General features: G+C 36.8%; 1 protein-coding gene and 1 non-coding gene across 2 annotated transcripts in view; both read left to right on the plus strand.

The window, feature by feature from the left end:
• Window positions 1–13727, plus strand: part of USP24 (ubiquitin specific peptidase 24) — a 137176-nt gene that overhangs the window by 45655 nt on the left and 77794 nt on the right. The window contains exons 6-16 of the mRNA XM_008139495.3: window positions 306–341; window positions 849–914; window positions 4458–4523; window positions 7137–7211; window positions 7780–7938; window positions 9413–9527; window positions 10120–10223; window positions 12708–12815; window positions 13019–13114; window positions 13204–13365; window positions 13556–13600. Coding sequence (XP_008137717.2) covers window positions 306–341; window positions 849–914; window positions 4458–4523; window positions 7137–7211; window positions 7780–7938; window positions 9413–9527; window positions 10120–10223; window positions 12708–12815; window positions 13019–13114; window positions 13204–13365; window positions 13556–13600 — 1032 coding nt within the window. The remainder of the gene's footprint in view (window positions 1–305; window positions 342–848; window positions 915–4457; window positions 4524–7136; window positions 7212–7779; window positions 7939–9412; window positions 9528–10119; window positions 10224–12707; window positions 12816–13018; window positions 13115–13203; window positions 13366–13555; window positions 13601–13727) is intronic.
• On the plus strand, window positions 654–797 carry LOC114230836 (small nucleolar RNA SNORA79). The gene has a single exon (XR_003616807.1). It is a non-coding gene; the product is annotated as a small nucleolar RNA SNORA79 (small nucleolar RNA).

The following is a 13727-nucleotide window of genomic DNA, read 5'->3' on the forward strand; positions in this document are numbered from 1 at the left end:
TAAATTAAAAGGCCATTTTTCTTAATATAAAGAGTAGTAAGACATGATTCATAATGTAAAGCATAGTGGAAGAAATATGGAAACAAAAAATTACTATATAACAAACAATAAGTACAATTATAATACAGACTTAGAGACTCCTAAAATTATATATAGTTATGTCAGAGATTTGCATTAAGAAACATTTGGGAAAACCTTCCAAAATATTTTTCAGATTTTAATTCTTTTTTATCCAGTATTTTTTAGAATAAAAGAAATATAAGTTTTTTTTTTGCCATCTCAATTTCTATTTTCTTTTCTCATAGGAACCTCATGGATGGGTTGTGGATTTGGTAAACAAGGTATACAACTTTTATTAATGACTTATTTTTCATGTTCTGATGAAATTTCCTAGAATTTAGTATATTAAGTAGATGACAACTAGAGAGAATAAACAGAGTATTTTCCTAGGGAGACAGATTTTGTAGTCCCTTCCTCTTTTTTATGCATGATGTTTATCCAGATGGACACCAGCCTTAGGGCTCGGCACGCCTCCTGCAGTGAGTGTGTCACAGGAGCACTAGAGTTCTCTGTGATGGCTCTCGAGCAGTCATATAGAGTGCATTAACAGAGTAGAAGATTAGCCTTAATTCCTTGCTTAAAATATTAATGTGTGATGACTGTTCCTCCTATTGCCTTCAGCCCTGGCACTAGGATTTTAGGTCATCATAAATTAAAATTTGATTTTCTTCACTCAGAGAATATTAGGATGATGGGATTATCTGTTTATTCTCTGAAATTTGCGGAATCAAACACTTAAAAAAAATTAATGTGTGGCATTTTAAAATGAACTTGTACCTTTTTTTCAGTTTGGAGAATTGGGTGGATTTGCAGCAATCCAAGCTAAGCTCCGTTCAGAAGATATAGAACTTGGGGTAAGTTAAGCCACTATATGTGCCTGATATGGAAGTTCACTTTATATTTGTGTTGTATGTAACCAAGGGACATGACCTGGACACATAAATTAAATGTTTCAGTATAATATAATTTTTACAGAGCCAGCTTCCATGGTTCTGATAACCGTAGAAATGCTTACTCTTATTCATAACAACCAAATTTCAATATAGGGTGTTATTATTTCATTAATTTCCCTTTGCATATGGTATTTTTCTCATAATTTGTGATGGCTACGTGAAATTATCTTGTTATTTAAGGACCTTTGGTATATGTGGCAAGTGTTTGTGTACATAACAATTTTATGCCTCAGTTAAATCAATTTATTTCATAGAACCAGGCACAAATAAAATACTTTAAGGTTGTATAGTAAGCTTTTTGATGTTAGAGAGATTAATAGATAACAGAGGGCCGTAACAGGAGCTGAGAATCATCCCTCAGGTGCAACACCATTATCTTTTCATGTCAACTTCATTTGCTCAAAAAAATTTAACCTTGTGGTTAGGGAAATAATTTAATCTTTAATTTTGTGCAGACTGCTGACCTGTTTGTAACTGAGAGCACTTTATTCTGTTCTCTAGGTAATTAGTCATTCAATTAAAAACAACTTATGTAGTCCTGGCCAGTTTGGCTCAGTGGTTAGAGGGTTACGGATTCGATTCCTAGTCAAGGGCACATACCTTGGTTATGGGTTCCCTACCCCTGTAGGGGTTTGTGTGGGGGCATCTAATTGATGTCTCTCTCTCACATCGATGTTTTCCTTCCTCTCTCTCTCCTCTCCCCTCCCTTCCACTCTCTCTGGAAATTAATGGAAAAAATATCCTCAGATGAGGATTAAAAAACAAACAAACTTATGTACTTGCCATGTATAAGACACTGTGCTAGCTACTGTAAATAGATCAGAGCAGAAAATGATATGGTAAAATTATATGCCTAAGTGATGCAAGTTGTGTTTAGAGTAACAGTTATTTCTGTGGGACCATGACTAATCTTTGCACGAGGGACATAACAGTCAAGGACAAAGACTGATGTTATGGTTGATAATAGACTGACCCTTTCTTGCCACCCACTGTTTGTCCTTAAAGATCAGATGTTTGCCAGATCATAAATACTTCCACTGACCCGATCAGGGCGCCTCTTTCACCTTCCCTGAACATTAGCTAGGTTGTTGGGCTGTTGTTTTATCCCCATTGAATAAAGTATGTTAGAAATGACTGTTGACCAAGAAGATAATAATAGTGATTTTAAAAAGCAAAATAAAACAGAAACCTATTCAGATACAGGGTTTTATTCAGCTGATAACAGAAATTTAACTTCATTTTTTTAAAAAAGGTTAATACAGCCCTGGTTGGCATGGCTCAATTGGTTGGAGCTTTGTCCTGTACACTGAAAGGTCTCAGGTTTGATTCCCGGTCAGGACACATATCCAGGTTGTGGGTTCCATCCCCAATAGGGGCATGTGCAGGAGGCAGCCAATGTTTCTCTCTCTCTCTTCCTCTCCCTTCCCCTTTTTCTTTCCCTAAAATCAATAAAAGCATGCTCTTGGGTGAGGATTAAAAAAAAAAAAATACAGAGCAGCCAAAATTTCTACCCTACTTAGATGAAAATTGGTTAAAGATAGATATATAGGTATCTGAGCTTATTGTCATTATTTTCAAATGTCTTGAGGTTAAAGATACTTCCAAGATTTTTTCCTCAGTCCATACCATTCTTTAGAGCAATTGTGTTATGTGTTGCAGTTGATGTAGAATTATATTGTTTAGGTTGTATTGAGGGGTGATAAAATTCAGGTCTAGGAGAAAGAGATTCCAAAATTGAGACTCTTAAAAAGTATGATGAAAATTTCACAATACTGATTTTTGACCAGTTAAGAAGGTGATTATGTCCCAGAATAAATTTAGGCCATATGATAAATGGAGTACAATTTAATGATTCATTTTACATTAACGTTTACACTCACATTAAATATTTTGAATTAGAAAAATACTGGGGGAGGGAGACCATTCACAGTTCATCAGTTAAAATTAATATCTGTTCAGAATAAGAAGTGAAAGTTGCCTTTTCTCACCACATGAATTACGTATCTCCTAGAAAATGGTTACCATTTTAGGCTTAGCCTTTCTGAGTTTTTTCTAAACTTACATAAAATATATCTGTACATGTTCTTTCTCTCTTTAAGACTAAATTATAATCAAGCTATGCCTAGTAGCACTTTTTCATTTAACATTATATTATGGACATCTTTCCAGGTCAGTACTGTAAGTGTTTTTAATGGCTCCAGTGTATTCCTACAAAAGTTGTACCAAGATGCAGTCATCTATTAATGAGCATTGGATTATTTCTGAGTTTTTGCTATTGTGAAGAATGTTCCATGTAAATTTGTCTTTATATGTATATGCAACCATTTTTGAAGGATAGATTGCTGGAAAACAGGATTACTGCATTAGAGACTATATACATCTTAAAATTATAATTGATAGTGCTAAATCTCTTCTCCGCAAAGTCATTTCCTAATCCTCTTATTATTGCTGATAGTTTTTAATTTTTAATTTTTCAATATGATGGATAGAAAGTGATATTATTTAATTTGTAATATTCCAATTTTCTGTGACTTAGAGCATTTCATCATACAATTATTGGCTGTTTCTATTTCTTCTTTAACTTGACCCAATTATGTATGTCTCTTGGTCTTTTGTTTTGATAAATTTCAGGAATTCTTTTTATATTAAGCTTATCTAAGGCATGTTTATTTTGTGTGTTTGTAGATTTTTTTCTTCCGGTCTTTTGCTTCTCTTTACATTTTTATTGCTGGCTATACAGAAGCTTCAAAGTTTTATGTAGTCATTATTTTTCTTAATGGCTTAAAAGATTCATAACTTGCTTGGGGAATGTTCTTCCCATCTCAGGGTTATAAAAACACTCATTTCATTTTATACTTTACAGTTTTATTTATCATTCTCATATTTCTTCTGAATATAATCAACATATTAGGTTCTCTTACAGAAAATCCCATTGAGATTGTGTTAAATTTATAGAAAGTGTGTAGAGAATTTATATTTTTACTGTACTAGTCCTTTTCATTTAAGAACATAGTAATCCTCATTTATTTGGGCTTGCTTGTATATATTTCAGTAAACTTTTATAGTGTTCTTCATGGAAGTCTTAAATATTTTTTTGTTAATGGCACATTTCACTCCTTCCTCAAACGTTCTCCCCTTTGTTTTCAAATAAAAATTTTCAGTATTGTATAACATGAACTTCAGAATCATTTCAGCTAGTCCTCCAAAAAAGTTTTATTGGCATGCTATTATTCAAATTACATTAACTTTTTATAGGAATTTAAATGGATTGACATCTTTATATCAATTCTTTCTACCCGAGAGTTTAGTTTGTCTAGTTATTCATTTGTGACTTGATAAAACTTCTATTTAAAATTTTCTCTGACATAGTGAAAGGAATTTATTTAATGTTGAAGGAAAAACCCCCACTTACATTTATTTCTAACCTTCACTGTCATTTTTCAGGCAGTCTCAGCATTGGTGCAGCCCTTAGGGGTGTGTGCAGAGTACCTCAACTCCTCAGTGGTTCAGGTAAGATTGGGCCATTTACATTTACTTCAGAAGTTGATCTAAGACATACAAACAGTAATTATCTTTTTATCAGGTTTGTCCAATATTGAACCTTATCCAGAGTAACTTCTAGTGGAAATATTAGCATGAGAAAATTTTAAAATGATTAATAATTTAAGGTCTAGGAGACCTCTAACATTTGAGATTACTTTCCTTTTTAATTTATCATTTTATAAATATAATCCTATATAATAAAGAGGCAATATGCAAATTGACCATCACACCATCACAAGATGGCAGTGCCCACAGTGGAGTCAGGGCCGGCTGCTCCGTGCGCCTGCTGCCAGAGTCCCCTCAGCCCCATCAGGGGCCTAGGGTCCTCCTGCACTCCCCACTGACTGAGGCTCAGGCAAGCAGGGTCGGCTGAGGTGCAGGCAAGCCTCAGATGGCGGCTGCCCAGCCGCCCAGGGCTGGCCCGAGGCTCAGGTAACCAGGGCCGGCCGAGGCTTGCGCTGCTGGCAGTGGCAGCAGCAGAGGTGTGATGGTGGCGTCGCCTTCCCCTGATCGCCAGGTCGCCTCCCGCCCCTGAGGGCTCCCAGACTGTGAGAGGGGGCAGGCCGGGCTGAGGGACCTCCCCTCCAGTGCATGAATTTTCATGCACCGGGCCTCTAGTTTATATATAATAGCATATATTTTTCTTCATTTCCTTGTCTATAAAAAGGCTGCATAAATCCCACTCCCTTCACAGGATTTTTAAGGTTCAGTACCCTTATGTATTAAATTAGATCAATGTTTTATATTAAGCTTATCTAAGGCATGTTTATTGCCTTAGAGGGTTGAACAACCCTCTAGACTAACTTACTAGCTGAGTCTCTCACTACTGAATAACAGCTTGATAGCACATCTTGTCTGATTTCCTGCCTCTGCATGTTGTAAGTCAACAGGTCATAGAATATTCAAAGCTGTGAGTGTTCAGGTTTGTAGTGCTTAAGGCCTATTATACTCTTTGTTTCCTTTCCATTTCAGTTAACAAGTTTTACTGAATAAAATATCACACTGAAATACCTCCATTTATTATTTTCTTTATAAATAAGTGTGTGAAACTGGTAACTTTTAGAGATTTTTTAAAATCACTGTAAATGATTTTAAAAGCGCAGTGTCCTTTGGGGGCAGTGTTTTGTATCCATAATTTCTTCTTTCTAAAACATGATTTACTTAGGGTATTTTAAAAAGGGAGCTATGATTTTTTTTAGTAGGTTCTGGAAATTTCTGCTATTTCCAGTGTTACTGCCTTCTTTAGATGTCAAAGTAATACTGCAAGATTTTCAAATGAAATATATTTCAAGTGACATGTATTTCTTCATTCTGAATATTAAGCTCTTGATAAACATCTAGTATCTTTCAATTTATTAAGCATGTAAATGTAATTAGTTTTGTAGCTGAAACACTAAGACACAAAGAGGCAAAGTGATTTGAATATTTAATAATTTTACAAAACATAATTGGCTTTTTTAGTAAAAAGGCCAGGATTGGATTTTTAAATGCATGCAATGCTCCATGGAAAGAGATTTAGCATAAATATTCCAGCTGCTAGTTAATACTAAGTTCTTTAGAAATTTCAGGTTTTATATACAAGCATAGAATTACTTGAAAAAGAGTAAAAGAAGTATATGACTTTCCAACCAAAGCGTATTTAACGTCATCTTTATTTTATTATATTAAACTACCCAACCTTAAATTCATGCCATAGTCATACCATGTTACTTGCCATAAATTAATAGTTGTCTCTACCATTGTTACTTGTGCGACTTTGCAAGACTTATGTAACTTTTGTGCCTTGGCTTCCTTATCTGTAAAACGGTGATGATAATCATGCCTATCTCACAGAGCTGCAGTGCGAAGCAGGGCTGGCACATGCTGACAAGAGTAGTGTGACTTGCCTTTTACCCTAATAGCCCTCAGTCCTCACTGTACAATCAGCATTAAGTATAAATGAAGAAATTCTATTTGGTTAATTGCCTGATGTCATTTTAATTCATTGCTAATGTCTTCTTGGCTTTCACAGCCAAATATTGTTCATCTTCTTTCATCACCAGATAAGTTTTAAAAATTATTTTACTTAGATGGAAGTGATCATTTAGATCTAGCTAGTATTTGACTACTTCTCACATACTGTTTATAGTTAATTGTCTGATTATGCTACCATTCTGGAGAAATGTGTTGTGTGAGTCTCATCTATGGGCCTCATTTATATCGGCAAGCAAAAGTAGTGCATATAATAGCATATTTTTTGTGGTCTGTGCTTATATTCATTTTTTAAAATCAAATGCAAAATATTTATTACAAAAATAATACATACTCATGCTTAGTTTTTAAAAGTCCATATGTCTTTGGTTGCTCTTTCAGTTACTGTTATAAGATCGTAATTACAGGGATTGCACCCATCTGATATTAAAGAAGCTGAGGCATAAACGCAGTTAAAGGTTTTCTTGGAATGGTATTAGCAAGGTAGTGTCAGCTCTGCTACTAGAATTGCACTGTCTCCTTTGTGAAAGGTGAATGAAGAAGTATCTCCTCTCTAATTTTAGGACATATTTAGGACTTTTTATTAAGGTAGCACTTTTTTTTCTGTAGCCTATGCTAGACCCGGTCATCCTTACTACAATCCAGGATGTGCGGAGTGTGGAGGAAAAGGACCTCAAAGACAAGGTAAGTGCTGTATCCAGCAGGTAGGCCCCAGTGCCTATTGGTCCATGGAAGCAGAGCCAGGACTTGGGGCTCAGTTCACACTCCATTGTTCTTTGGATTCTGGTTCTGTACAACTCATATCAAATTAATTTTACATTTTCTAATTGAAAAATGCTGCTTCTGAAGCAGAAGTAGTTGGTGCTATCTCAGTCAGTAGAATAAATGCAGGGTTCTCAGTGACATCATTCAGAATTTTACTAACATGTTGATTTTAATGTAATTTGTATAGCACTGAAGAAGCTTTAAAATAATTCAGTACTAAAAGTTTACCCAAATTTGTTTAAAGCAATTTAACATGTAACTTAACATGATTTATTTGTCTGCCTTGAATTTCTCACTGGACACTTTCCTTTCCATTGCTCACCATGTTGAGAAGCAAAATGTAGCTGATTGACCATGTGGAGTATCAGATAGCACAGACCGTTGTTATTGAAAATGTCCTGTATTTCTTGTGTGTGTAAGAATTGGAATAAAAATGTTTTTATGTTTCCTTTTTTGTTTTTGTGTGTGTATGTGTTTTTCATAAAAGAGATTGGTTAGTATCCCCGAGCTCTTGTCTGCCATCAAGTTACTTTGCATGCGCTTCCAACCAGAACTGGTGACCGTAGTGGATGACCTTCGATTAGACATCCTACTGCGCATGCTGAAATCACCCCATTTTAGTGCTAAAATGAATTCCCTCAAAGAAGTAAGTTTTTTATTTGTTTCTAGAAGACTTAAAGCACAGACATTTTAAGTTCTGCAAAAAATGTTGGGAAGTGAATAATTTGTTGTAATCATACAAAAAAGGGATGTGATTATATGTGAAATGTTGTATATGTTTATAATCTATATACATAAAAGCCTAAGCGACTGGCAGACCATTAGACTGATAGCTATGACGTGCACTGACCACCAGGGGGTGGATGCTCAACACACAAGCATGGAAAACATGGAACAGACTGATGAATCTCAGAGGGAAGTGGGGAGGAGGAAGGGAAGGAAGAGATTAACCAAAGATCTTATATGCATACTAGAGGCCTGGTGCATCCATGCACTGGTGGGGTCCTTTGGCCTGGCCTGCGTGGATCAGGCCGAAACCAGCAGTCCAACATCCCCCGAGGGGTCCCAGATTGTGAGAGGGCACAGGCCAGGCCAAGGGACCCCACCGGTGCACGAATTCGTGCACCGGGCCTCTAATTATGTTAATAATGTGACTTTTTTTAGATTATATTCAAAATTTGTTCTCTGAAATGTTTGAAATATTTGGTGCTTTCGTGGTATTTCCTAGAACATAATTTCTTAACATACACAGTTGGAGATTTATTTTTTAGCCTAAGGGTACAATTCCTTTATTATACTAGTATTTCAAATATGTGTTTACATATTTGGTTTTGGTGAGTGACAGATGGAACCAATAGAGTTGAGCTATAATTCCAATCTTTTTCCTTCAGTTTTGTATTAACTAAGATTCTTAGCTGCAAGTGAAATAAGCTCATCTTAAATCATCCTAGGCCAGCAGTTGCAAACCAGTGGTCCCGCGGGCCACTGGTGGTCCATGAGGTCCGAAAGGTTGGCGACTGCTGTCCTAGGCCACAGAGAAATTTAATGGAAGAAGGCTGGGCTGTTTCATATGAATGAAGAATTGACTAGCCAAACCATGTAAGAAGCAAGAAGACATGTGGGCAACAAGAACAATTAGAATTCAAGACCTGACCGCATCCAAGACTCTTTCTAAGTCTTAACTCTGCTTTTCTGAGCTTGTTGGCTTTGTTGTTCCTCTACCGGCAGAGTAACATCCTTCATATGGTAGCCATCATGGCCCTGCCTTGCTCCCACCACCTTGGAGGGACTTGTACTTTCTCTTTAGTCCCAAGTATAGAATTTGGAGGACATGCCTTGATTGAAATTTGGGTTAGATGCTTATAGTCAGTCAGCAGTGGCCCAGGAAGTCTGAGCCATAAGAGTGGCTCCATACTTTAAAAAAAAGATATCACAAGCAATCTGTTAATGTCTAATAACTGACCTTTGATATATTTTAGCTACTTGTCTCAGACCATATTGTAACACTACAAAAGTCACAGGATATATATATATGTATATATATATGAAGATTTTGATTATGCATGTTTGCATTACTTTCAGTCACAATAATCTTGGTGTGTTTTGTTGTTTGTTTTTAGGTAACCAAACTAATAGAAGATAGCACTTTATCCAAATCTGTGAAGAATGCTATAGATACAGACAGATTGTTAGATTGGCTAGTTGAAAACTCAGTTCTGTCAATTGCACTGGAAGGTAAGTTGCTTTTAAAATAATATTACCTCATACATAATCTTATATAATAAAGAGCTAATATGTAAATGGTCATCACCGCCCTCGTGCCCTCGCGCCGGGGGACCTGAGGCCATGACCCCCACCCGGCGGGGCTTGATGGGGTCCTGAGGCTGCACCCCCTGCCCTGCAGGGCTTGACGAGGGTGGGGCCGGCCAGGTCTGGGTCTCGAGTGATTTCGAGGCACACACGGGTGGGCAGGGACTTGACTCTGGGTAATGCGGCACGCCCCAGACTCTGACAGGAGGGAGATTTTCATATACATTTTACTAATTTTCTTTCATCTCTGACACTTCTATTATAGAGAAAGGGCAAATAGCAATATTAAAATATTTCTTCTAATTAATTTCCTTTTAATGTGCATGAATTTCATACACTGGGCCACTAGTTATAAGTAACATTTTTGTATAAAAAAAGGTATGAAATTGTTGCTTTGACTGCATTAGCCTTTGAATAATCTTATAGAAAGTTTATATTGCTTTGAATTACTAGAATCATATTTACAAAAGTCAGTGTTCACTGTACCTGCCTGCCCCTCTTCTGTTTCTTTTCTTAGGCAACATAGACCAAGCGCAGTACTGTGATCGTATAAAGGGAATTATTGAACTCTTGGGCAGTAAATTATCTTTAGATGAACTCACTAAAATTTGGAAGATACAGGTAAGTGGATTAGACTTATTTTTGCTTTCACCTGACATTTTTATAATAATGAAAGGAAAGAGAATGGAGAGTAAGCAGGAAAATGGAACATCTATCTTGCTTTAACCAGAGCAGCTCTACTGAAATCTGTAGTTTAGAGTTGCTATTAAGGCCGGCCGGTGTGCTCAGTGATTGAGTGTTGACCTATGAACCAGGAGGTCACAGTTCAATTCCAGAATTGAACCCTGTAGAGCACATGCCCGAGGTTATGGGCTCAATCCCCAATAGGGGTGTGCAAGAGGCAGCTGATCAATGATTCTCTCTCATCATTGATGTTTCTAGCCCTCCTTCTCCCTTCCTCTCTGAAATCAATAAAACTATATATTTTTAAAAATAAAGATGCTATTAAGATTGTATATATAAAAAGGATTCTTTTACTCAAAAGTATAAAGCTACTTACTAGTCTAGTCTTCTCATTTCTCAGATTGAAAAATGAAAAGCCTTACTGCAGGCTGTGTAGCAGTTAGTGGCAGAGCTAGGAATAGGTATGTCTTTTGTTTATCATTCCAGTGTTCTTTTGACTATATTTCTTTTCAGTTTTCATTAATACAGTTTTCCCATATAATTCTATTAAATGAGGATGATAGTCATACTGAGTTTATAGATCTCATCGTACCAGAACTCTCAGCATCTGTGACAGAATCAGTTATACCTGTCATTCCTTTTTCCTTCACTTTGTTAATAGTCCATTCTCCTACTTTTCTAGCATTCCTTCTTAAGTCTCATTTACTAACTTATGTCTTCTACCTTGTGTATATGAGTTTTTTCAAGCCTTAGTCTTTAGCCCTTTTTCATTATATAATCCTGCACTGGTCAATTTCATCTACCCCTGCCCCTGTGGCTTCCACTACATTTGGATGCTGCTGACTCTCAGAATTATCTCTCCAATTCACACTTCTTCTTGGAGCTGCCGGGCAATATACCTAAATGCCTAACTATTAAACCTTTACCTGTGTTATCTCCTAGGCATCTCAAATTCAACATATCCAAGCCTAGTAATGTTCCAGTCTACTTCAGTAATGGTAGTATTCTTCATCTAGTTGCTAAGCCAGAATGAAACCTGGAGCTCACCTTGGCTATATCTACTGTATCTGTCAGAATCTAGTCAGGAAACAGAAACTGTGCTCGGTATTTCAGAGGGAATTGAATATAGGGCATTGTTTGCAAAGATGTTACTAGGACAGAAGAACAAAAAAGGGAAGTATAAATGTTGGAACCACAAAACGTAAAAAGGGATATTAAGTCCAAGGAAAGGAAGCTGCTTTGGGATGTTATTTCACTGCACGTGCTGAACTGTCAAAGAGGCAATACCGCCACCAGAGCTCTGGAATACCTCCTGCCACAAATGCCAGCACCTGCATCAAGTCCCCAAGCATAAACCAGATACACTTTTTTCTTCTTCCTGCCTGCTCATCTCCCAGGAGTACCTCACATTGCTAGAACATAATGGGAGCGCAGCAGGCAGAGGAAATGTAATTTTCAGGCTCCCAGCCTGGCATTAAAAAACAGACTATAGAAAGTTTAGGTGTAAGACTAAAAAAAACCTGAATTTTATTTCCCATGTCTTAACCTTACTTGAAAACTGTCATAATTTTGTTTATAAGTTTTGAATCAACATAGATTGAGGATTAGAGACCATGATATATATTTTATTTATCCCTGCTACATTCAGTAAATGTGTGTGTTTAGTAGATACTGAGCAAATCTATAATAATAAAAAAAGTGTAATGTGCTAATTAGACCAGACGTCTTTCTGGACCACCTTCCAGGTGAAGCCAGGGCTGCGAGGGAAGCCTGGGTCCCGGGTGCCTGCCTGTGGCCGGAGGGAAGCCCAGGTCCCGGATGCCTGCCTGCGGCTGGAGAGAAGCCCGGGTCCTGGGTGCCAGAGGGAAGCCGGTGCCAGCAGCCGGAGGAAGGAAGGCCTGCTCTTGCATGAATTTTGTGCATCGGGCCTCTAGTTGTTGTATAATTGAATATTTAAAATTCCTCCTACCTTCCAAAGCTCTCACATAAGTGAACAGTGAGGCATGACAGAGTTGTGATTGAGGCTATAAAGTGAATTTCAACATAAGGTCAACCATGGGGTCTACATCCCTGAAGCGGAGACTAACTGCTCATGGGATAAATAAATATTAATTGAAGTCATAAAATATCTATGAGCAAAATAAAAAATGAGACAGATAAAACTCTTCAACAGAGGTAATCAAGCTCATTTATGAAAAGTGAGTATGTTTGTCTTGTAAAGTAATTAAAGATTTAATGGTGCTAGAAATTTAAACAAGGCCAACTGGTAACCATTAATAATAATTGCTTCATGTAGTCTTGCCAGTATTATCATGGAAGTGAATGCTGATTAGACTCTTTTGCTTCTATAAATTGCCAGGGAGAAGACTTGGGTTTTTCCAGGTTCCAAGACTTAACTGTCTCCCAATGTTTCTTTTCTAGTCAGGACAATCATCTACTGTGATCGAGAATATTCATACTATTATTGCCGCAGCAGCTGTCAAGTTTAATTCAGATCAGCTTAATCATTTGTTTGTTCTCATTCAGAAGGTATGTGCCAATCAAATATCCTTATTTTCACATTTTTCTAAAATAAGCTTATTTTGAGGTTTGCCCCCTCCCCAAATTAGTAGTGTTTAAATGTACTCTTTTTACTTTATTAAACATTATTACTTCAAGTTTAAAGATTTGCATATTTTGCCAGTTTGATGATACTGCATAGTGTACTAATTTTTGTCTTTTCTGTTCTACAGAGCTGGGAGACTGAGAGCGATAGAGTAAGACAGAAGCTATTGAGCCTGATTGGACGAATAGGCCGGGAAGCTCGCTTTGAGACCACTTCTGGAAAGGCAGGAAAATCCAATGGATTTTCTATCTACAAATACTTAAAGCAGTTTCATTGTGTATTGGCTGGCTTATCATATGAGTATTATTGTAGGTGTTAGATGTACTCTGGGAACTGGCTCATCTTCCAACGCTGCCCAGCAGCCTCATTCAGCAAGCTTTGGATGAACACCTGACAATCCTCAGTGACGCGTATGCAGTGAAAGAAGCGATCAAGAGGAGCTACATCATCAAGTGCATAGAAGATATTAAAAGGGTTGGTTTTATGTTTGATCTGGTTTTGTTGTCAGAACAATAGCACTGCCTGAGAATTAGAGTCAGATAATTTTCCTCCACTATTATGTAATTTAAACTAAATGTCTTCTGGAAGCTTTTACCTTTAGAATCCAAGATTGGGACATTATAAATACCAAGTCACTTATATTTCTCTTAAAATAATTTTTCAGCCTGGAGAATGGTCAGGTTTGGAAAAAAAGAAGGATGGATTCAAGGTAAGAATTTGCAGATGGAACCAACTAAAAGGTATACTAATTTAATAATTTTAAAAAATAAATTGTATCATAATTTAAAAATAATGTGTTTTTGTATTTCTTGGACTAATGTGCAATACAAATTGCT

Source organism: Eptesicus fuscus, chromosome 9 (assembly GCF_027574615.1).
Source record: "Eptesicus fuscus isolate TK198812 chromosome 9, DD_ASM_mEF_20220401, whole genome shotgun sequence".
Lineage (NCBI taxonomy): Eukaryota > Metazoa > Chordata > Mammalia > Chiroptera > Vespertilionidae > Eptesicus > Eptesicus fuscus.